Source organism: Prionailurus viverrinus, chromosome A1 (assembly GCF_022837055.1).
Source record: "Prionailurus viverrinus isolate Anna chromosome A1, UM_Priviv_1.0, whole genome shotgun sequence".
In the NCBI taxonomy this organism is placed as follows: Eukaryota; Metazoa; Chordata; class Mammalia; order Carnivora; family Felidae; genus Prionailurus; species Prionailurus viverrinus.
In genome coordinates, this window is record NC_062561.1 from 119,425,659 (window position 1) to 119,451,340 (window position 25,682).

A 25,682-nucleotide genomic window follows, 5' to 3' on the forward strand; every position below is an offset into this window, starting at 1 on the left:
TGAAGTCGGATGCTCAACCGAGTGAGCCACCCAGGTGCCCCCCGTGCATGATTTTTTAATGCACATTGGTCATTTGGAAAGTTTTGGTTCAGGGAATCATACGAATCTTCCAATGTGGACACATTGCATCATAAAAAACTTTTAAAATCACGTGTGTTAACATTATCACTGATCTCATTAAAAATAGTTATTAAGTATTGGGAAGCTGCCAAGGTCATGGTGGCCAATCCAAGTTGTCAAAAATTGTCCTTTTTTTTTTTGTTTTCTTGAAAGAATGAATTTTATTATTGTAACAAATATTGTTGTTTTCCTAGAAGCGACCACCTTGCTTGGTTCATTTCTGAGAAAATGTCTACCAGGCACTGAAGTCTGAATAACCATAGTTTCTCAATTGTTTTTTCAAGTTAAAATGGTGCTTTGTAATAAAAAGAGGTTGGTTTAGTTGCAACTCAGAGGATTGCACAACTGCTTTCCCTTCAAGTCAGCTTTGGTATGCAGCAAAGTACTTTATGCACATTTCCTCCTTAATTACAGTATTAAAAAAAATGTGTGGTAAAAGGTCAAAATTTAATAAAAATAATTTTCACTGTTTTATCAAGGGTATTCGTTGAGCAAAACCTGGTAGTTGCTTTTTTGTTTGTTTTGTTTTTAACCTGTTAGTTTGGAGCAGTAAAGAATGCATTGTTGGTATAGTTTGAGGCAACTGCCTAGATTAATTCTAAGGCTGCAGCACTTTCCCTGAACCTTATTTCCACGTCCTGTGGAACCCCTGAAAATGTCTTGGGAACCTCCCAGGAGTCCATGGGCCACACTCTGAGAACTACTGGTCCTAGCTAAAATAAGAATCACAAAGTAGCCTTCTAATAAATACGCTCATTCCAGCTCCTTCTTAAGAAGTATACCTGACTACAAGGCTAGCAGAAGAAATTTCCTGTGACTATACTAAAGCAAATGAGCCCGACTGAGAGTTGGATGAATTCTCTTATTGCAGAACTATCTTGAATATTGCCCCTAGGTTGCCTGTTAACATCTAGAATTTTTTTAATTCAGATATCTCCAACATATTTTATTTGCTGACACTTTGGGACATATTTTTTAATTGATTATAAAAATCTGGAGATTGTTGAAAATAGTTTTTTGTAGAATTCCAATTTTTAAAAAATTAGAGTTCAGATTTGGGTTCCTAACTTCTCTGTTCAGCAGAGCTATTCTTTCATAGCCTTTTCTCAGTCTTTTTTTTTAAACCTGAGTAATTTAGAGCTCAAAGCTTAAAATTCTCACTATAAGTTGACTCTAAACTCTTTTGTCCTAGAAATGTGCTTGTATATTTGACCATAAGTTATGATGTTAGGATTCAAACTGCATAGGCTTGCTTGATCTTCTCACTGGATAGCATATCTATTGTGTTTCTTTTTGAATGTTTATTTCTTCCAAGCATACAGTTTCCAATCTGATTTTATTAATATCATAAGGTGCTTTTTATTTTTAAGTTTGCTGTATTTTTCATAATTATTTTGCTCTTTGTGGTGAGTTCAAGTTTGACTTAAAACCAGTTCATAGGAATCATCACTAGGGTGTTTAGGTGACTATTGTGAGACAATTCATTGAGTTACCTACCATCACAAGCTAAGATGTGTTTAATCTTCATTAGCTGGACCATTTTGTGTAGAAAAGGGAGGGGAAAACTCCTTAGGGTATTAATACCAATGGGTAGATGTTATAGGAAAAGATTGTTCAGTTCATTATATTATGAAAAGAACATGAGGATTCTATTTGAATCATGACTCTGTTCTTTCGTAGCTAGATGACCTCGGACAAATTACTCAATTTCTCTGAACCTCAATTTCCTCATTTGTCAAATTGTAATAATAATCCCTCTCTCTTGGGAATTGGATTTAATAGTATAGCATAAAGAAGGTAACACATTGCCTTAAACCTGCTACTCTCAACAAATAGACTTAATGTTAACATATATTTTAAAAACATTTTTGATAAGACTTTGTAAAAGTATAGAATGTCAAAGACTTAGGAGGTTACCAGTAGAAAATATAAATCTGATTCAAAAGAGAACAGGAGAGGGATACCTGGATGACTCAGTAGGTTAAGTGTCCGACTCTTGATTTTGGTTCAGGTCATGATTTCATGGTTCCTGAGATTGAGCCCCATGTCGAGCCCTGCTTTGGGCTGTGTGCTGACAACATGGAGCTTGTTTGGGATTCTTTGTCTCCTTCTCTCTGCCTCTCCCCTGCTCGCTCATGCTCTCTCTCTCTCTCAAAACAAATAAATAAATTCTAAAAAATAGAGAAAAGGAGAAACTTATTTATATAGACAATGAAAGAAAGAACTGTGAAAATATAATCTCTAAGTTATATTCAAAACTGGTTAATGTTCTACAGGGTAATAAAACCCCCTTTTGAGATTGTCTTTTCTGCTGAACAGAAATTATTCACATCTCTGCCAAAAAAAAAAAAAAAAAAGATTTGCAAACTTATCAGTTTTAGCTCAAAGTGAAATCTACTCTGACAGAGTCTGAGTCCTCATTGATAGTAAATAGTCAATCAAGCAAAAGTTGTGTTCCTCTAGAGAATTAATTAATAGGGCCTACTGGCATTGTGGCTATTTTAGATGGGCTAGGAGTAGAGGAATTCAAAGTCATCATTATCCATTAACGTGGGTTTTAAAATCATGTGGGAATGTTGATGAGACCTGGGGAACACTTGAGGGTAGAAGGGGTTAGAGTTAGCTTTGAAACCCCTGCCTTAATCAGAGATCCTATACAGGCTTCACTCTCATTGAAAACCTGGACTGCATGTAAAGACCAATGGCATTCCAGGACACAATATAACAAGGAATTTATTTTTCTTTCTCAGCCTGGGACCTGGGATCTGTAAGGAAATTTATAAAAACATTTAAATTTATTCTACCATTACCACTCACTGATACTGCTTGAACCCTGGCTGAAGAACATGTAGTCAACCCGTGGCACCTAGGATTTCCAGAAATAGCTCCTCTGCAGATGAGTTCAGAATAAAAAAATACATAGGAAAACAATCCAGTATCAACCAGAGACCATGGAAACAATGTACAGAAATATTAAAACCCATGGACTTCAAATAATAAAACAGTAATTTAAAAATCCCATAGAGGGGCACCTGGGCGGCTCAGTCAGTTGAATGTCTGACTTTGGCTCAGGTCATGATGTCACAGGTTGTGGATTCAAGCCCTATGTCGGGCTCTGTGCTGACAGGTCAGAGCCTGTAGCCTGCTTCAGAGTCTCTGTCTACCTCTCTCTCTGCCCTTCCCATGTTCATACTCTGCCTCTCTCTTTCTCCCAAAAATAAATAAACACTAAGAGAAAAATTTTAAATCCCATGGAAAACATAAAAATAACTGTATTTAAAATAATTAAAAATACATAGAAGGAGTTAAAAGCAAAAAAAACAGGCAGCATTGGAAGAGGCAAATGGAACTTAGGTAAAAAATAATTAAAATTAAAAATCATCTGGGGCGCCTGGGTGGCGCAGTCGGTTAAGCGTCTGACTTCAGCCAGGTCACGATCTCTCGGTCCGTGAGTTCGAGCCCCGCGTCGGGCTCTGGGCTGATGGCTCCGAGCCTGGAGCCTGTTTCCGATTCTGTGTCTCCCTCTCTCTCTGCCCCTCCACCGTTCATGCTCTGTCTCTCTCTGTCCCAAAAATAAATAAACGTTGAAAAAAAAAAATTTAAAAATAAATAAATAAATAAAATTAAAAATCATTTGATTAAATAAATATCAGACTAAACAAAACTGATGAGAGACTTACTAAACAGGAAGATAGACCTTTAAAAAATTCCAGAATGCATTCCAGAGAAATAATGAAATAGAAAATATTTGAAGAGGCGCGGCTGGGTGCCTTAGTTAAGCATCCGACTCTTGACCTCATCTCAGGTCTGCATCTCAGGGTCATGAGTTCAAGCCCTGTGTTGGGCTCCACGGTGGGTGTGGAGCCTACTTAAAAAAGAATATTTGAAGAGACAAGGAAGACAGAATGAGAAGATTTAAAATAAGTCTGTAGGAGGTACAGAGGATGAGACTAAATAGAATGGTAAGGCATAACATTTGAAGAGATGATGGCTGAGAATTTTCTTAAATTGAAAAATCTAAAACATCAGATTCAGTAATCATGACCAAATTCAAAGAGGAGAAAGAAAACTGAGTCTACAGAAATCACATCCATAAAGATCTCTTGTATTATAACTAAGAGCCCAACACCTTGGCCCACATCACATGAGAAATTAGAGAATGAACTTCCTGTCACCTAGCCTTGCCCTTGGAACCAGAGTCCTGGTATAACACTAGTGAGGTGAATAATGCAGACGTTTTTCTCCTTGAACTTCACTGTTGGGAAAGTGGTTTTAGACTGATACCTTTCAGGTGTAGTATTTTATAGCTGAGCATCATTTGTTCTACTTATTATCTCTTCTGATTGTAGGCTTCATCCTCTCTATTGGTGGGAGTTTTAGGGGTTAGCCAATCTTTCTGGTTTGTGCGTAGAACCAGAATAGTCCCTGCTTGGCAAATTGCCTTAGCACTTCCACTGGCTTTGAAGGCAGGAAATGAAATCTCTACATTTTTGGTGTTGACTTGACCTTCCTAAGCTATTCCTCTCCTTCTCCTTTCTGCATATGAATTGATACAGGTACCTCCATTTTCTGGACTTAAATAAAGATCTGAAGCTGTAAAGCATCCCTGGGAGGGGGTCACACGCCAGGATACCTCACTTGCAGACAATCACAACAGATTGAGATGAGAGAATGAGAATGAGTGCTGGTGGGAGATGCATTTTTAGAGATAAGGACAATACAGAAAACGCCAATCCTGCTATAACATTCCTCATTTCTTTCTCGTTATTTTTCATTTCATGTTCAGTGCTAGGTATCAGTGAGTCTAATGATGCAGGACTGTGAGGTCTATACCACCCTTGATTTCTTTCCGGAGGAGTAGTGCTTCAATGTGTCTTGAGTTGAGCCTCCAGATAGTTCTTACTCTTTCCTTTGGTTTCTGTTAACAGAAGGGGATTGTTTTCTCAGCCCCTCAGGGGGAACTCTTTCTTATTAACCATCCCTGTTACTGATTTTTCCCCCTTCTCTTTCCTCAGCATCCGACCACACAGTGCTTCGGTGCTTGTCAGATCTAATGTTCTTCAGAGAAGGTCTTTCTTTAATTACTTTTCATTCTTTTTTTTTCCTTTTCCTAACTCAGACACACGCAGTGTTGCTTTGAACAGTTGTTTCCTATCCCCCTCTGTCTGGAAACTAGACGATTAATTTTTTTTTTTTTTTTTGTCATTGCTGTAATTGAAATGCCCACATTTCAATTTCTGCTGCATGTGCTACCCAGCATTTAACTGGACAAGACAGAGAGAGAAGCTGGAGGGGAGGTGGTCGTGAAACATAAAAGCTTTTTATTTTCATAATGGCTTGGAGCGTACCCTTCCTGGGTGGGGGAACACAGCTACCATGGCAACAGGTGCTGGTTGGGGGGAAGGCTGCAGCAGCCCTGGTAGAACAGGAGTCTGTAGAGTGTGGAGCAGCATGTGGGGGCGGCAATAGCCTCCAGCAGGCTTTCCTTTCCCTAGTAATTACTGCCATTTTTCATAATTAAGACTGTGTGTTATGTATAGATGGGTAGGTTGGTGTTCTGTTTTGCTTTTGAGTGGCATAGAGAGCAGTGAGCAGGGCCATAAGTCAGGCACTGGCCTCTAAGCCCCTGCTGTGTCTGTAACTGAGAACTAAGGTCTAGTAGGCTCCTGGGTGCGGAGCCTGCTCTGACCTTGGTGCAGGCAAGGGTAAGCCTTCTTCATCCACCCCATTCTCTCATCTTGATGCACCTCAGGCCTGGGGTTCCTTCCTTGCAAATGCCAGTCTGCTCGATTGGGGATTTTCAGAGCGTGAGTCTCTCCTGTCAGGTCTTCCTAGAAACGCCACACCTAGAAACTCTGCTTTTCAGAGGTTCACCTTCACCAAGGACCTCATTATTGGCCCCCAGATGCTCAAAAAGTTGTGTATTTTTTTTTTTGACTCTTGCATAGAGCGAGTCCTTATCATAGGGATTCTGTTCTCTCCCAGCTCAGAATGCTGAGCCTGATAAATCTTGTCCAATGATGCTTAATTCTGCTAATCACTAACTTCCTGCTGTCTCTGAAACAGATTCAGTAGTCAGAGCGCCTTGCAAAAGGAGAAGCAAAACTAAGTCCATACAAACGCACATCCCAGAGAAGCTATGGAACACTCTGGACAGAAAAATCTGTAAAGACCTCTTGAATCATAAATAAGAGCTCAACAACCATGGTCTTTAATTTAAAGTTGTTTTTTAGGACTTGGTGGCCCGGTTACACTGTGCCTCTTGCATCACACACCCAGGAACACCACAGCTGAAAGCTTAATTTCTTACCGCAGCCTGCTTTACTGATACCATTCTCTGTGTCTCCTCATCATTCCTGGCTCTCTGAGCCTTCTATTTAAATTTTTCCTCCTCCACCTCCTCGCTGTCATCATCATCATCACCATCCTCCCTGCTGTGAGCAGCACTGGATAGTCTTCAGAGCCTTTTTCACCCTCTTCCTTGCCTTGTCCTTAGAGCATCCATGTGAAGTAGATTGAGGAAGTACTAGGATTCTTGCTTGGCCTCGGTGGCAGCCACAAGTGCCTCCCAAGTGCCACGGCACTCGCTGGGATGAGTGGTTTATTTTGAAATTAGTGGGACACATACTCTGAAGCTCAGGTCCCTTCAAGTCCTTTGGCCACCAGCCTGAAAATAGTTCTAACAAAATTTATTAAGCATCTGTCCTGCCAGGTTCTGGGCATACATTGATATGTATAAACAAGACAGATGGGGGGTTTACCTTCACGGAGCTTACAAACAAGGTGAGGGGATGGCATCATTTCCCTGCCAGCCGTCTTTATTTGTGGTTCTGTAGTAGACCCCAGTACAATCCTGTACCAAATACTGAGCCAGTGAAATTGAACCTTGCCCAGATTCATAGAGAGGGGTTTGATATCTCGGTAGTAGTTTTTCATCCTCATTAGATTTCATGAAAGATACCTGAATTATAAATACAGGAACATCTTAATAGACGTAGAGCTATATTTATCTGTAAAATTATAGAAGTAAGGCCATCTTTGCTGGGTATGTCTTATTACTTACCTGTTAACTTTTGGTCTACTTGGCTGGAGAATGATTGTTATGTCTGGGCCCTTAATAAAGTCATTGGATCAATAAACATTTAGAAAACGGTCAATATCATTAATCAAAAAATAGAATTGAAAACTAGATAGGCATAATACTATTCACTACTTATTAAAAATTTCAAAATAATAATGCCTTAGGGCCTAGAGAAACAGGCATGCTGAAACATTCTAGGTGAGAATGTAAATTGATAAAGGTCTCCTAGGTGACAGTTTGGAAATATGTATTAAAATCTTTTATACCCTTTCATCCAGAAATTCAATTTCTGTGAATTTATTTCAGAGAAAGAAAGATGTACAAAAACATTTATGTGCGTACAGGTTTATTGTGGTGTTACTGGAAACAACACATCAAAAACAATCTGAATGTCCAATAATAGAGGTCTTCTTGAATGTATTATCCATACAATAGAATACTATATAACCATAAATATGTTGGACAAGGTAATGAATGATAGTTGAAAAGTTTATAGTAAGGCAGTAAAAACAGGTCATAAGGCTATGTGCATGCAGTATGATCTAGGTTGTTTAAAATACGTGTGTGTGTGTGTATTTCTAAGTGTGTGTGTGCCTGAGGAAAGCAAAGGACAAAATATCTATACCTTAAAATGTTAAATGAAATTTAATTATTTCTGACTAGTTGGATTATGGGTGATTTTTGTTTTCTTTGTGCTTTTCTATCTTTTTCAGTTATCCTACAATGAACACTTGGAATTGTAATACCAGAAAATAAAAAGCTTAGGCTTTTCTCCCTAATTATAGCATTAAGAGAAAAAAGAAAGGACCGCTATTTAAAAATGGCCATTGTTGGGGCGCCTGGGTGGCACAGTCGGTTAAGCGTCCGACTTCAGCCAGGTCACGATCTCACGGTCCGTGAGTTCGAGCCCCGCGTCAGGCTCTGGGCTGATGGCTCAGAGCCTGGAGCCTGTTTCCAATTCTGTGTCTCCCTCTCTCTCTGCCCCTCCCCCGTTCATGCTCTGTCTCTCTCTGTCCCAAAAATAAAATAAACGTTGAAAAAAAAAATTAAAAAAAAAAAATGGCTATTGCTCTAAGGGGCAAAGTGACATCCAGTGACATTTACTGATTCTATCTTAAGGAAGATAGACATTTTGTTTCATAAGTTTACCCCTATGTGTGTCCCAGGGGCAAGGGAGACATGCATGGGTGTGTACATGTGTAAAGGAGTGTACCATCCAGCTGGGGGGTTGTGTGAGTGTGTGTGGCCACGTATCACAGCCTTGCACTGCCGTGGTTCTTGTGGGAGTCACATAGATTAGCATGTCCACAAATGCTGTCTGTGTTGGACTGACCAGTGTGGTTCATGCCCCTGATTCATGGCCACATGCAGTCCCATCTGGTGCCCCAGGTACAGCTACAGGCATCCTGTCCTCCATGGGTCAGGAGTCTGCAGAACTTTCACCTGCGCCAGGGCTTTATGAGACAGACTTTCTTGGAGCCACTTAGTACTTTTTTCTTTAAGTCCCAGTTTTTTATCTTGTAATACCAACTCATGTGGAAGACTCGTTCAGGTGAGTGAAAGTATTAAGTGATTTTTCTGACATTTTTATAGTGAACTCTGAACCCTGGCCTTTCATAGAGTAGCAGGCCTTCCTGAACCTTGCTCTCTTCTCCCCCTCAAGTTTTCCAAACACAAATGATATTTTTAAAGGATTACTCTTTTGTTTGTTTCCTGCCCTGTTTAATGATTACCTAGCTTTTTACATAACCCAACCAAATGCTGGCACATGTCAACGGGATTGTGGTATAGTTATCTCCTGCTATGTAAATTTTAGGAAGGTGGCCTTCTGTTTGCAAGACTGAGCAGTAGATCTGTTAGTGACATTCACTGGAGGAGTCTCTTCCTAACTGGGTTGGGGCAACAGAGATGGATGAGTGGGAGGAGCAGCCAAAAGCCACAGGGCATTCTCAGTATTGGGTGGGAAAACCCAGAGGTGGCAAGGATTCTGGTGCTTTCCATTGTGCTAAACAACTCTTGACACAGACTTCAGCATGCCTGTTCAAACTCTTCTTGAATGCAACTCTTGAAGAGATCTGAGGTAGGCAACAGTAATGTCTGTGGTTGAAGATTGGACTTCTTAATTGCCCATGCATTTGTGTATATGATTTGTAGTGTTCTAATTTGTGGACTTCTAGACTCTACTCTCTGCAATGACAGAGCTCAGCTCACATGTCTCCCCTTAGAGGCCTTGCCCAGCCTACCTAAGTTAGTCCTTCTCACCAGTTTTTATCACACGCTCCTATTTAATTTCATCTTACACTTTCTCAGCCTGACATTCTTACTGTGTTTTGTGTATTTTCTATCTTCGTAATGGGACTGTCATGCCAGTATATTGAAGGATGAATCTTGGCTGTTGGGTTCACTGCTGTATCCCAATGCCTAGAAGACGGCATGGCATCTTGTAGGTGTTCAGTCTGTGTTGGGGAGGACCAAACATGGTACATTTGGGAACATGCAAAAGGCCAGGGTAGTCGGGAGCTGTGGGTGAACGCAGAAATGCAGGATGGCAGTTTGGAGAGGTAGGCGGGGTCAAGTCATATAGGCTACAGTGAGGACTTTGGAGTTACTTGAGGATCTGATGTTCATTAAGTATTTTCATCTCTGTGGATTTATATGCGATCCAGACTGGTTTGCTAAAGTGAACTATTGATGGCTTTTCCACTGGGAAATGTGCACCATGGTGTCCTTAAAGTGATTCTTTAGCCCACACTGCTGTTCTCTTCCCTGTCTCAACTGCCATCAGCTTGGCATTCTTAACCCACCTGTCCAGAGGAGCCCAAGAAGGCAAGGGGACAACAGCTAAGGTGTCAGGCTGTGCTGCCTGCTCAAATGAAAGCATTCCAGAACTTGGTCATTAAACACTTTGACTTATCCATTGAAAAGTATTGGATTTGGGCTTTGTGAATGACACTCTGTGAGAGCCTAAATGAGGGGCAGATCAGGAGCCCAGATCTCACCTCCATGGTTTAAATCATTCGGTGTCTGTGTGACCAGATACCCCCTCCTGTTCTCTACCTAATGAACAGGTTGGGTTTCTCATAGTGGATCGCAAGTTCCTGTTTGACCCTGCACTTTGTTTTATATTTTGCTTCCAAAGTAGCAGAATTCAAGGAGTCTCCAGTTTTGTGCTGCCTACGAGGAGGACAAATCAGATTTTGCCAGACGTACACTGAAGTAAGAACTCTATTGGCATAATTCCCTGATGAATCTATTTTTGTGATGAAGGCAGAAAATATAACAGAAGGGTCTGTGTGTTCAGTCTTATTCTAACATGTACCACTATGTATAAACACAATTATTTTATACGTATAAATAAGTAAGATGAGCTACATTTCCACTTAGGCTTGAGCTCATACGGAAATTTTGTACATAACAGTTTAGTGTAACAAGGAGCTAGGATAGGTTGGCACCAAGCTTCAGGAGTGGGGAGGCGTAAGAAGGAGTAATCCACTCAGATTTTGTTTTCTAGCTTTTAGGGTCTATAAAAAGGATGTTGTCTTTTAAACAATTCTGTTCTTTAGCATCAGACATTTGAACACAGAGAATGTCGATGTTCTCTTCAAATGACTCTTCATTTGGTGTTAGAGTTCTGGGACTTCTTCTTTCACTGTGAGTACTAATTGATTTCCAGAACTTTCCCATGGCTTGTCAGTTCCTGTACATAAAGAGCCATGATGCACTATTGGCCTCAGCCTCTGAATTTGTTTCAGACTCCTGGTAAAGAAAGCAATTTTCTTTTTTTTTTCTTTTTAAACATTTTTAAAAAATATTTATTATTGAGAGAGAGAGAGAGAGAGAGAGAGAGAGAGACAGAGAGAGAGAACCAGTGGGGGAGTGGCAGAGAGAGAAGACACAGAATCGAAAGCAGGCTCCAGGCTCTGAGCTGTTAGCACAGACCCCCATGAAGGGCTTGAAGTCGTGAACCACAAGATTATGACCTGAGCCAAAGTCAGATGCTTAACCGACTGAGCCACCCAGGAGCTCCAAGGAATGCAATTTTCTGTCTGTTTTCTTTTTGGGGTAAAAGTACCCTCCTTTTCAAAAATAAACCAGATGGGTTATTTCCTTGATTTAAAATATCTCCATGAAAGGAGACAGATTACCCAGGGCATATGTATGACTGTGCCTGAGTGTTTTTTGTGGTTTTTTTGTTTGTTTGTTTGTTTTTTTCCTTTCTAACAATCTGTCAATCTCTTACTCCGCAACTCTCCCATAGCCCCATCTGTGGATTTGGAATCTTGACTTGCCCTCCAGGAAGGATTATGGTCCTTTCCCTGAAAATGAGGCTTGCATTTCATGGGACGTGAGAAGCTCTGACTGCTTAGTGTCACAGCTACTGTTACGGTTGGAGCTGAGCCACATGGTGAAGGGCCAACCCTTAGCCTTTGCTGTAGCTTCTTTTGTCCCTGTTCTTTGACCTGTAGAATGGGACTAGTAAGATGGATCTGGCTTCAGAAGACTACTATTTATTTTACTTAAAGATTGTAAAGATGGTTAAATTCAGTGGGCTTTATGAATATTTACACAACATGTTCAATATCGGTGCTGTTTGTGGGTGACTGTTAGCCGGGTAGCAGGTAACGAGCACCTTGAGGCTATGACTCTAGGCCTTTAAATCATGTTGGCCTCAACATTCTGTTCTGCCAAGTTCCTAGTGGAAGTCAGCACAGTGACTAAGGGAAAAATGTGGACCAGCTTCATAGACCTTCCATGTTAACACAGACGTAGGTGCAAATGCACACTGCCTGATAGGTTTTAGTTACTCAAATCAATAGAAGTACTGTATTCTAGTTTTTACATGTCTTGGATTCTCTGAAGAGGTTTTATGCCGGTTTGCGAAGTTCTTCTGTCTCTTACATCCCAGGGCCTTTGAGCATGTAAGTCTTAGTAGCTGAGACCTTTCTGAGTCTACAGAGAGAAGTGACAAATATTACGCTCTCCCTCTGATCAGAATTCTCTCATTGCTTTTCATGTCACTGAGTAGAGAACAAAGCTCTTAAAGTGGCCTGCAAAGTCCTTCAGGATTGGCTGCCCCCGGGTCCATTACCTGTCTGGCTTTCCCTAGTGCTTTCCCCTGTTCTCACTCAGTGACAGGCACATTGGCTTTCCTTAGGCAGTGCCAACATGCCACATGTGTTCCTGCCTGAGGCATCTGTGTCTAGTGTCTGCTCCCTGTAGCTTTTTCCCCAGAGATTTGCGAGATTTGCACAGCTTGCTTTCTTCCCTCCTTCAGGTTATTTGTACATTCCTCTTTGTCACTGACACCTTCCCTGACCACCCTGTCTAAAATTGCTAATAGGCCCTCATTCCTGCCTTTCTGCTGTGTATTTTATTTGCTTATTGTCTGTCCTACCCCCAAAATAATATAAGCTTCATAGAGCAGGGAGTTTTGGGGAGTGTCTGTTTTGTTCACTGCTCTATCCCCAGCTCTTAAAGCAGTCCTTGGCACATAATAAGCCCTCGAAAATACTTGATTGTTGAAAAATACACGATGCACTATTGGCCTCTGTTCTGGGTCACCTTGTACCTCCTTCCTTGGATAGGAAGTCCTAAGGCAACTTGCAAGCCCATGACCTGCCTTTTTGGACAGTGCTGGCCTAAAGATGATAGGCTGAGCCACTGAAGGAAGTGTTGCCACCAACAGGAACTTAGGTATTTACAGCACTTGGTACCGTCAGGTTGGCATGTCATGCCTATAGGCAACTTTTAAACCTCCTCCATTTATGCTGTGGCATCTCTCTCTAGATGGGAGAACATAAGCTTCAAAATAAATAAATCAGTGATAATGAATGTGAAAGGACTTTAGAAACTGTAAAATGCTTCGAAAATGATAATTCCATTGGACTGAAGAATGTTTCAAATTGTTCTACAATTTGAAATAGTTAAGTAATTTTCCAGGAAGAAATGTTCTATGGGCCAGCTTCTTCGTAGGTTTTTTTTTTTTTTTTTGTATGTGAGTGCTATTTTTCTCCATCCAGGCCTGTGGACTGGGTCATAGAATATAGCTACAGGCTAGGACCTGAACCAGCCATGAGCAGAGAAGGGAAAACTCATCAGTCAACCCCTAGATTGAGGGCATGTGCCTTCTTTGTGCATAAGACTATTCAGATACCAAGTAGCTGAAAGAGTGTAGGGCAAATGGAACTCAGGTTGGCCTGTTGTTAGTGTTTAAACGACTGTGACTAATTTCAGAAAATGAGGCAGCTTAGCAAAAAAGTATAGATCTTATTCTTAATGAAAGCCAGCCTATTCTGGAGGAGGCCAGTAATTCCCATGACCCAGATTAGTTTGCTACCATTGGAAAAAATTAGGGTTTAATGCTGTTGATGGGCAGACTTGAAGGTAATATTCTTGTTTGCTTTCAAAACATCCTTTTAAAAATAATCAGGTTCTTCTTTTACCCATGATCTCTTTAGGTTAAGCTTTTTAGAAGAATGGCATGTGGAACAAAATGGCAGCCTATATACTGTGTATAATCTATCTCACACATGTCTGCACATACAACACACACACACACACACACACACACACACACACACACACAAACACACACACACTGCGTTGTACCAGGGCATTAAAGAGCAGTAGCTCTGGAATCATACTGTAGATTGCCTGCCTTCAAATTCCATCTCTACTGCTTATTTGATACAGGACCCTGGACAAAATTTGAGTTTTCTGAGCATTAAATACTTCATGCAGGACAGTAGTAGAAGTTACCTTGTAGAATTATTGTAAACATCAAATGAGATCATTGATGGAGTACTTAATTCCTGACTGAGGTTAAATGCTGAGTTGCTCTTACTGTTGACAGTTTTAATATAATCTAAGATAGGCAGGAAGTACAAGGGGTTTTCAGAAAGGGATGAGAAAAAGACATTGATGATATGTCTTTAATAAGACATATTTAATGAGAACATTAGAAGGAGATTGGTATAATATTGTGAGCTTATGGTATATTGCATAATGCACATTAGGTAATGCATGTAATAATGATAATGATACCCTGTGAATATGTTGTGGACATTGCACCTTGCAGATTAGCGATGTGGCCAGGGAGAGCCACGTGGTTTGTTACGTGCCTTCAGTGTCAGGGTGAGGTATGCTGGCTACTTCCCCAACAGCTATCCCCAGCTTGGCAAAGACTCTGAGGCACCGGAAGGTTACATGGAGGTTTAAGCCAGACATTTAGTGCAGCTGAGCATTGATACCCTTAGATGAAGCTAGCCTCCCAAAGCATGCACGTGCCCTTTTTTCCCCCCTTAATACCTGATAGGAACAAGCTCTATCCTAGGCCCTGGGGATGTGGCATTGAGGGAGATTAGTATCATCTCTGTTCTCTTGGAATAAGTGGGGGAGACGATGGCAATTCCATGAATGGTGACATAATTCAGTAAGTGCCAGGAAAGAGACATGAGGAAATAGCATTGTAACAAGATACCTGGCCTGGGACAGAGTGTCCAGAAAGACCTTTCTGAGAAAGTGCAAGTAGTAAGTAGGAAAAGGACAGATCAAGAGGAGCTGCAGAGCTTCCCTGGTAAGGGGATCAGCATAATGAAGGGCCTGGAAGAGGTGAGCTGGACCCTGTAGGATCTTGTAGGCCATGCCAAGGGTTTTCATCCTAAAATTAAAATTAGCCAAAGCCCTTGGCAGTTTTTAAACAGTTAGTGATGTTGCATTGGAAGGGATCAGAGTGGAAATAGAGCTGGTTGCACACTCTTTTCCTTTAGTCTGAGGAATTTTTGGCACCAAGTGAGTGTTAGAGTTCACATGCATACAATTGGGTGGTACTTAACACCTTAGCAGTGACATTCACCCATCTGAAGCACGGTTTATATATGTCACCAGAAGTGGAGAAGACATTGGCAGTTATTCACAGAGCTTTGAGATCCCTGGAGGAAAGCAGTGTAGCCTGGACTGATGGATGTATGGCCATAATTGTCATTTTTTGGCGGGGGGGGGGGGGGGGGCGGGGGGCAGCGAGAAACAATCCTTTCAGCCCCTCTGGTTTTTCTTTCAGTTTCTTCCTTTGATTTTATCCTTTTCAGTTTCTTTCAATTTTCTCAGTCCTAAAGCGTTTACTCTTTAATCATTAGGAAGCAGCTCTTAGATGTGCCAGCCAACTACAAATGGAATGCTCTCAGATTTGAGGGGTTCTTCCCTCATTTCCATGATAGTGTCAAACATGCAGCCAGTTTTACTGCAGGAAAGGAGAAGAAACAGTGGTTAATTTCGTATCACTCTGAAAAGGCATGAACCTTGTTCTGATTTCTCGGTTTCTCCCTTTTTTCTAATTTAGTGATTTGGGTGGTGAATGAAGGAGCACTATTTATTTTTCTGTTCTGTCCACCACTTCATTCGGCACAGGTTCAAGCACGTAACTGCTCTGTGTATTCATTTTTGGTTGGGTTTTCCGAGGAATAGTTGTGCCTCTTGTAGCCTAGGCTGAACTGACCCTGAGTGGTGTGGGAACATCAAAGTGCTAGGGTAGAGAATATGGCTGTTCGCTTCGACAGCACATATACTAAAATAGGGTAAAGAGTGTGGGTTTCCTCTCCTGGCTCTGCCTTTGGTTGGCCTTGTGACCTCAGGCAAATTACTAAACCTGTCAGTGCCTCAGTTTCATCCTCTGTAAAATGTTAGGGGTAGCCTCACCTACATGCCTTAAAGGGTCTTCTTGAAGATCACACTGTGTATCATTACCCACCGTAAACACTCAGTTATTCAAAGCTTTAAATGTGACTTCTCACTGGACCACCATTCCCAGAAAGATGTTGAATATGGCTGGTGAGCATGACCCAAGTCAGTACACAGAACTATTTATTTTAAACTCTCATTCTGGTGCCAGCCATTGGGACAGCCCAGCAAAGTTATATTTATGGCTCTAATGGGTTTCCTTGGCACAAGCCTCCCCAGCACGATCCAGATGGGTCCAGTGTTACCAAGTCCTGGTGGTATTCAGGCAACACACACATACAGACTGACTTACTAGAAAACGTGTAGCCACTGGAGGGTGGGGATTCCCCCACCACTCCCCATTATATACTAAGGGTAAATTTGAAATTGTTGAAAGGAGCCACGTGAACAACCATGAACGTTAAACTTGGCCTTGTCGACCACAAAAAAAGTACAGTTCCAAGAACTTCACGTCCACCTCATCCTCCTTAGCCCCAGATCTTTGAGCTTCTCTCCCCCTGGATGGTGGTAGAGAGAAAAGTGCTACTGACTATAGCTTAGGTGCCTGCCCACTCAGCCACTTTCGGAATTGGTAACCTGGGGCCTACATTCTGCTATCTGCCCCGGAGGATGCTACAGGATGTGCCCTTCAAATCCTGATCCGGTCCCCAGTCTGGAGTTGCTCATTAGAGGGGGAACAGTCGGAGTAGAAATGTCCCATGAATTTACCATGAACATAACCATTTAGCAGTTAAGACCTCTGTGCAGGGGAATGTCTGCAGCCAGGCTTTGCAGGGAGGTGAGCTTTGGATGGCGAGGATTTGCTAGGCAGGCCAGGGGCAGAGTGTGCTCCTGAAGACCGAGTGAGTTTGATGGGCTTGCTCTTGGCTGTGAGGCTCCCAGTGTGTTGTGCCAGAGGTACTTGGAGGGAAGTGATGGAATACAAGTCATTTTATGTTTTGAGCTTTTCTATAGATTTGAAGTATTTCATAATTTTTAGAAAGGGAAAAAAAGAATAAGAAATACAAATAGGTAGGGTAATAGAAGTCCTGAAAATACAGATGCAGGAGTCAGGGCTCTTTGCCCCAAACAGAAGCAGGCCGCTAGAGGTTCCTGCACAGAATACCAAGTGACACCACCAAACAATGTGAATTTATTTATTTTATTTATTTATTTATTTATTTATTTATTTATTTATTTATTTATTTATTTATGTTTGCGAGAGAGAGAGACACAGAGTGCAAGTGGGGGAGGGGCAGAAAGAGAGGGAGACACAGAATCTGAAGCAGGCTCCAGGCTCTGAGCTGTCAGCACAGAGCCCAAAATGGGGCTCAAACCCACGAACCACGAGATCATGACCTGAGCCGAAGTCGGACGCCCAACCGACTGAGCCACCCAGGCACCCCCGATATGGCTTTAAAAAAATTTTTTTTTAATGTTTGTTTATTTTTTGAGACCGAGTGCAAGCAGGGGAGGGGCAGAGAGAGAGGGAGACAGAATCCAAAGCAGGCTCCAGGCTCTGAGCTTTCAGCACAGAGCCTGACACAGGGCTCAAACCCACGAACTGTGAGAACATGACCTGAGCTGGAGTCAGATGTATGCTTAACTGACTGAGCCACCCAGGTATCCCCAATGTGGCTTTAAATTGGCAGGTGCTGCTACTTCTATCATCACCACTACCTTGACCACCACCGTAAACAATAGCAGCTGTCATTTATTAAGCCATTATTGCAGGCCAAGAGATTTATTCACCTAATCTTACTTAGCTTTAAAACTTAATGAGGTAGGTATTACTTCTTCTGTTTTACAGGTGAAAACATAGGCTTAGAGATGCCATGTGACCTTCCTGCTGTCATCCAGCTGGGAGTATCTATCTGATTCCAAGCACTGTGCTTTAGTGTCTCCTTTACGTTTTTTCCATGTTTGTAAACTTGAGATAATAATTGTCTTCTCTACCCCTAGAGTAGCACTTCTCAAATTGTAAGTCATGGTCCATTAGGGGGATGAGAAATTGCTTTCATTTTTTTTTAATAGTAAGTTAAGGAAAAAAAAGGATAGAAGAGAAAATATCAACATTCATCAGCCTTACTATTCCCCAACTTTTTGTTTCTGGTTTGTGTGTGTGTGTCTTGCTATTTATGTGTATATGTATGCATGTACTAATGAAAGGTTAAGTAAGAAAATGTTTTCCCTATCATGGGACATTGTCTGAAAGTTTGAGAGCTACGGTGTTCTTCAGATACGAGGAAGGTTGAATAAACATAAAGAATAGTTGCAGAACTCCTTAGAAACTCTAAAACATGCTACAAGTGTAAATTATCATCATTATTTAACACTGGAAGCTGAACCAAAGCACGGTGGGTAGGTGTTGCTGTGCTTTTACACCACCCATCCAGTCCATGGCACATAGTGCTAACCTGTCACCACACCGTGTCCGGTGGAGCCAGGGCTTAGGCTTGACACTCCTTGACACAGCATTCCAGGCCCCAAGATGGAAGCTATTTGCAAATGCAGCCCTAGGCTTATGCTTTCTTGGAATACATCAGGACCAGTCTGTGACTTAAAGCACTGCTTAGCACTTCCAGAGTCATGGCTCTCATTTAAACCACAGGAAACAGATGTGATCCCTATGACAGCATGGGGGGCACTGCATTACAAGCCCCAAAGGGATTGACTTCTGTCTCCTCTTCTCATAACACTCCCCCACCACCATCCTCATCTGGAAATGATTTACCTCCTTCTGCATCTCAAAGAGCATCAGACCAATCCAGAGTCCCCACCCATTTCCCCTTAGACAAAGGTGGCAGGAGGCCCCTCTGCCAAGGCCATTTTCCTTGAAGCATGCTCTTTTTCCTTAATTGCAATTCATGAGGGAAGTGCTGGGAACATGGGGTTCCAGCCCCTCAACAACTGCCCTAAAGGCATGTTCTTCAAGAGACTTACTGCTTTTCAGCTAATAACAGCAAACTCCATGGTCACAAAAGGACCTGGGTCTTGCTCAGGTTAAAATCACATGTGGAACTGTTTTTCTGCGACATTTAAAGGAAGCCTATAGAACTGCCAGTTCCTGGGGAAGGCACCACAGAAATGTCCACGTAGACCTAAGGATCTGAAAGGCACAAACTCCTGCAGTGGAATGTGCAATGCACAAGAAACTTTTATATATGGGTTTTAAGTCAAGACCCAACATGACGTTCTGGACTATGTGAGGAAGAGGTCAAGCAGCCCAATTACCAACCCAGAAAGCAGCTCTCAGTGTTTTATAGACCTCACTAATGAATGAGTCCCATGGCCTCTGCTGGGCCAGGCTTCCCAGTGGTCTGCCAGCCTGCCTCCCACACATCTGTAAATTTGTCAAGCTATAATGGATGGCTGGTGCCAGCAGAGGCTGAGGTCTAGGCCTTTCTCCCCAGGATACATAGAGATCTCAAGCCATTAATTATTCATTCTAGTGTAATGAACATAGCCATACCAACTTGTGAACAGTAATAATCAAGTGACAGATAAATTTATTACTTCAGTATGCCAAAAGATAATGGTAGTTAGTCATGAAGGTTGCAGCTTCCCCCCCAAAAAAAGTTTTATAAGCCATAGATCAATGTGTTGTTCAAGTTTTAAAATAAAATGGATCACTAAAAAGGAAATGAATTATGTTGGGTAGCCTCAAGCCTATTTATATTCAGAGTTGCTTATCTAGAGTTACTGTACCTTTCTTCCTAATGCCTTTGGGCATTGGGGCCTGCAAATTAGAGTAATTGTTATTCGTTAATTAAACCTAAGAAATGGAACACAGCTCCAGACTTTGGAAAGTGAGGTTGGGATAGTTGAGATATAGTCCCCCTAAAAAGTCATCAGTAATAGTTGGAGGTTATCTGAGTAAGTAGCTGGATTGGGAACAGTTGTTTTATGTGTACCCAGAAACATCCCATTTAACATCTCATGAACGTTCGTTGGGCTTCTCCTGGGCACTGTGCTCAGTGCTAGCGTTACCAAGTAAAGTAAGTGCACAGTCTTGATCCTAAGGCAGCAGTAGAGACATTAATAACTTGTAATAAAAGATAATACTTCTGCCTTGGTTGAGAGGAGGAGTAGGATTGGGGGAAGACCGGACAGAGACTGCAGAAAGGAAGGGGACGCATTTGTGAAGTGCAAGAGAACATTCTAGGCAGAGGAGTGACAAAGGCAGATAGGTATGAAAGTGGGAAGAGGATGGATAGTGAATTACTATAATAATAATCACTATGTTTCCCACATGTTACCATATTTAATTTCTACAGCTACCTCATGAAGTAGTTGTATTGTTTACCTCCCCCTCCCCAATCTTCAAAGATGAGCCCAAAGCTTAGACATTGAGTCACTTGTCCGCTGACCCAGAGCAAGCAGGCGGCAGAGAAGGGCTTAGAGGTGAGTTGGGGAAGGGTGTGTTACTTCACTAGAGTCTGGCCTTTACATTAAAGACATTGGAGCCCATCGAGGGCTTATAATCATTATTATCAGAACAAGTGCAAAAGTGCTAACTAAACACTTTATGCACACTGGTTCACTGTGTTCTTTCCTAGTGAGGTGTGGGGCCACTGTAGTTGTCAGCAGAGGAATGACTTGATCAGGGCTGAGTTATAGACAGTAACTGGTGGTAGCAGTCAGGATAAACCTGACTGTGGAAATGCTAGTCAGGGATCCTGGCTAGGAGGCTGTTGCTTTAGTCAGAGGTAGTGCTGAGAAGCACGGTGGTTAAAAAAAAATCATCATCCAAACCATATGTTTTTATATTGGTCTACAATTTAAAAGTACTTTGATACATAAATAGCTTGTTGACTCATTTGAACAAGGGACTTATGTGGCAGGAGGGGTAAGTCTAATGGCTTTGTTCATTTGGGAGGGGGAAGAATAAGGGCATGGAATTCACTCCCTGCACCCAAGAGCCCATGTTGAAAGAAGTGATGTTACAAGCAGCTTGTAGATATGCATACTTATTGATTGAGGCACAGAACCGGAATCTTTGCCCTTGCCAGGTAAGAACTTGACCCTGAGCATTAATGCTTTCAGAAACATGATGCGTACCTGGGAAGTGTGTAAGTAAAATGGAGACACAACACTACAACTCAAAAAACGCAGAATATTTTTATGTGGACCAGAAACAGGCCAAGATACCAGTGGCCACTGCCCTTGCTTAGCAGTGAGCAAGCAAATTCTCTTCGTATCTGGACTGTTCCACGGTTACAAGTTTCACTGACCTAACGACCCTTCCTGCCCCTTTCAGCAGAGAAAGTTTTTATGAAATTAGACTTTTAGCCCTGGAAAATTATAGAAAAGTACACATCTGCTGATAAAATTGGTTGACGTAGTAATTTCAGTGAAGGCTCAGTTTCACAACCAGCCCTGAAGGCAGTAGAACCTCTTCTCCTCCTACCAAATAGAAGTATTCAAGAGAAACAGAGCAGGCATTTATAGAATTGTGTGAAAAATCCTCTGTATAAATAGCACTAAATGCTAGGGAGGTATGTCTGTGCAAACTACTATCTGTGACCAATTTCTCTCTAGTTGCTAGTAATGAATAGTTTCCTTTTTCTAACAGGTGATTTAGCGAAGCCCCTAATATTTTCTTAACAGTACTAAATTGAGCCTAACTTTTAACTTATTTGTTGCCTGTAGATCATTTGCATATTTTTATACGCAAGGCCAGCAAATGAACAATTAAGTTTTATGGTTAGGTCATGGTGGCTGGGGTATGAAGATCAGATACACGTTTTGAGTAGTACTTACCCAAAACTAAGTATGTATATTTAGCAGATTACTCAGACCCAGCTACTGCTGACCCTGTGTGTTCTTAGACTTTGAGTATAAGTGACAATATAAACACAGCCATATACATGGATATACACAGTGGTGCATTTTTATTTCTGTTTGTGCCACATGTTTTGCTTAATGAAAGCCACATGTTTTATGTGATGGAGTTTAATACTTTGAGCCTAAAGTGCTGGACTTCGTAAGATCTATCCATTGTTTAAAATTAAGTCTGTTTGGGGGCACTTGGGTGGCTCAGTCGGTTGAGCATCTGACTTCTGCTCAGGTCATGATCTCGCAGTTTATGAGTTCAAGCCCCACATTGGGCTCTGTGCTGACAGCTCAGAGCCTGGAGCCTGCAAAGCCTTCTGTCTCTCTTGTGTCTTTGTCTCTGTCTCTCTTCTCTCTGCCACCTCCCCAACTAGTACTCTGTCTCTCTCTCCCTCTCAAAAATAAACGTTGAAAATAAATAAAATAAAATTAGGTTTCTCTTGTGCCTTGTTTGCAAATGTATGAAAGCCATCAAGAGTTTTTATATTTGCACTAGAGAAAATGCTAATGATCACCACAGGAGTTTAAGCAGTAGCGAAGTATAAAAGTCATAATTAAGAAAGTTTAGCAGTTGCCTGGATTTGCAGAGCAGGGATTCAGATGTGCAAAGTTTCACATTTTGGAGGGCAGCTGCTTTGGTTGGTTGGTTGGTTGGTTGGTTGGTTGGTTGGTTGGTTGGTGTAGGCAAAACAGAAATGTGTAAAGGAATGTCATATCCTGAAAGAGCAAAGTAGCCTGAATACTGAAGATTTCTAAAACTCTGGGGGACAAAAATACAAGTAGAGAAGTCTCTCTTTGGACTTGATATCTGAAGATGTCCCAGGGTCTGGCTCCGGCCAGATGAGGAGTCTGAAGATAGGGGAAGGCACCGGGAAGTCACTATCTATTTGTACAGTCTTTCTCTCATTTGTGCCTTTTCTTTTCCTTCCAGTGTCGCTAACAACCACAAGCAGAATCTGATGACAGTGGCAAACCTCGGCGTGGTGTTTGGACCCACCCTACTGCGTCCTCAGGAAGAAACAGTAGCAGCCATCATGGATATCAAGTTTCAGAACATTGTCATTGAGATCCTCATAGAAAATCACGAAAAGGTAATATACCATTGGTTACTGTGAGTGAAGAATTTACTTTGGGGGGACTTGAGTTGGAAATGGCATTCAAGGTAGTTGCAAGTTCCCATTGCTAATGACTTTTACACCATGATGCTGATGAAGCTGCTAATAATGGTGGTGGTGTTAGTGACGGTCATCTTGTCATGGCAGCTTTGGCCAGATGGAGAGTAGGGCAACAACAGTGGTTGTTATGGTAGCGGTTGTGATGGGCAGCACTGGTTGAGCCTTTCTTCTGTACCAGGAGCTATGCTAAGCAATTGATGTGGGTTGTCAATGTATGGTCACAACAATCCAATGAAGAGGTACCCTTTTGACCCTCATTTACAAAATGCCCTTTACCCATTTTTTACTTGGTTGTCTTCTCATGAATTTCAGGTTTGTTTGTTGCTTGGTTGGTTTTAATACTAGGGAGAGTAAACTATTTTTATCTTGTAGTGCAGATGTTTTTCCTACTGTGTTTCCGTTCCAGTTTTCTAAATGGTGTATTTTTTCATAGTGTGTGTGTGTGTGTGTGTGTGTGTGTGTGGGGTGGAGGGGGAGTCTGTTTTCTTTTGGGGCATTGGGGTTTCTGGTCTTTCTTAAAAAGATGTCTCTCATCGTACATAATAAACTATGTCAACACAGAGCTATCCTTACAGAACTGGAGTGGGGCCATGAAGCTTCATTACATCTGCTCCATCTTAGTTCCCACTAGCAAATTCTTAAGAAGCTTCTCAGAATTCATAGGGTCTCCTAGAATACCATTTGAGAGCCACAGTGATGAGATACAATAAAAAATAATTTTAAAAATGCTGCCCCTCCTAAATGAAAACTCTGCCTAGAATGGTGATCTAATTGTGCTAGATAACCTGCAAAATAAATGTACAGTCAGACCACTTCTCACCACTTGTCTGCACCTGATAACACTCTAACATAAGCCGTCATCATCTCTTGTCTCAGTATTTACAAGAGCATCCTGATTTGTTCTCTTCTCCCACCCTTGGCCCCTCTATTTTGATATTAGTCACCAGAGTGAGATTTTTTTTAAGTGCTAAGTCAGATCATACCAGTTGTCTGCTAAGCACTGTCCAGTGGCTTCCCACTTCACTTGGTGAAAGTCAGAGCCCTTACAAGAGCCTAGAAGGTCCCACACAGACTCTGCTCTTGCCTCTTTTACTTACCTCATCTCATCTACAGCCTTCTCTTTCAGTTCATTCCTATGGCCATCTTGACGGCCTTGCCTTTCGTTGCAAACATGCCCACCTCAAGGCCTTTGCAGTTGCTGTCCCAGTACTTGGACGAGTCTTCCTCCCTGTAACTTCATGGTATACTTTCTTACCTCTTTTAGGCCCTCTAAGTGAGGCCTGCCTAGATCTCTCTGTTTAGAATTGCCTACAGTCCCAACTCCAGCATTCCCCTTCCCGTGACTCCTGCTTTCTCTCTCTGTAGCACTTACCTCTTCCTAGCATGCTACATAGTTTACCTCCTCATTAAAATTTTGCCTTTCTGACCTCCACTATAATGTATGCTTCATGCATGCAAGGACTTGGTTTTGTCCACTGCTTTGTCCCCAGGTCCTCATAGGCACTCAGTATATTTGTGTTGGATGAATGAATGGGCTCTTGTGGTACCTGGCCTCCCTAATGGCTCCAAGTGACCCTTGCCTCCTGGTATTCACTGCCTTGTGTAGTCCCTTCACTGCATAGGGGAACCCAGTATTGATCCCAATGTGATCAATTGGCTATTGCAAAAATAATGGAGTATGACTTTGGACACTGATCAAATAAGGCCTTGCAACATTGCCCTTGGCTTGTGGACTTGCTCGCTTTGGGGAAAATAAGCCACCATGTTGTGAGGGCAGTCACACAACCCTGTGGGGAGAAAGTGAGACTTCCTGCCAACAAGCAGACCAATTTGGCCACGAAGTGAATGAGCTGCTTTGGATGTCACACTTTCAGATGATGCAGCCCCCACCGACATCTTGTGTGCAACCTCATAGAAGACCACTGAGCTAAGCCTCTCCTGAATTCCTGACCCATAGAAACTGAGAGAGGTGCTAAATGTTTTAAGTCACCAGGTCTTTGAGGTAATTTGTTGTAGAGAGTTAAAATTCACTACCCAAGAATCTCTGAGGATAAACTTTCAAAAAGTAACAAATATCCTGCAAAGTTGTGTGAGTAGCATGGCCTCTCTCTTACATGGTTAATAGAGATAGGAAATCATATTATTTATTTGAAAAATTACGTTTTCTTTGTTGCCAACTTTGGACCATCATCCAGCCACTTCTCTCATATATAGTCTAATTAGGTATAGGTGAAGTTTGTGTGATATATGATAAAAATGAACTTGCGAAAAGGGAATATAATTGAGTAACAGTTAAAAATGGTTTCTAGAGGGGCGCCTGGGTGGCTCAGTTGGTTGGTCGTTTGACTTTGGCTCAGGTCATGGTCTCGCATCCCGCATCTGGCTCTGTGCTGACTGCTTTGAGCCTGGAGCTTGCTTGGGATTCTGTCTCCCTCTCTCTCTGCTCCGCCCATGCTTGCACTCTGTCTCTCTCTCAAAAATAAATAAACATTTAAAAAAATGGTTTCTAGAGATAAGACACTTGGATTCAAACCTGCCATCTCTTTCTACTTATTGAGTAGATTACTTAACCTCTCTATGCTCATGAAAGTACTTTCAGTACACTTTATCCGCTGCAACAAATAACCCCCGAATATCAGTGAATCAGGAAATAGAAGTTTATCTCTTGCTCACGTAATGGTTCACTGTAGGTATTCTGAGAGTGGCATCCTGTGTAGCAGTTAAGTAACGCATGTTCCTTCCTTCTAGTAGCTCTG

General features: G+C 41.8%; 1 protein-coding gene across 7 annotated transcripts in view; it reads left to right on the forward strand.

Annotated features, from left to right (window-relative positions):
• The window catches only part of ARHGAP26 (Rho GTPase activating protein 26), a 427,184-nt gene that overhangs the window by 300,755 nt on the left and 100,747 nt on the right, over window positions 1-25,682 (forward strand). For all 7 annotated transcript variants that reach the window (XR_007152434.1, XM_047860210.1, XM_047860227.1 and 4 more), the window contains exon 18: window positions 22,683-22,842. Coding sequence is in view for 6 of the 7 variants with exons in the window: in XM_047860210.1 (XP_047716166.1) it covers window positions 22,683-22,842 (160 nt within the window). In the remaining variant the exon portion in view is untranslated. The remainder of the gene's footprint in view (window positions 1-22,682; window positions 22,843-25,682) is intronic.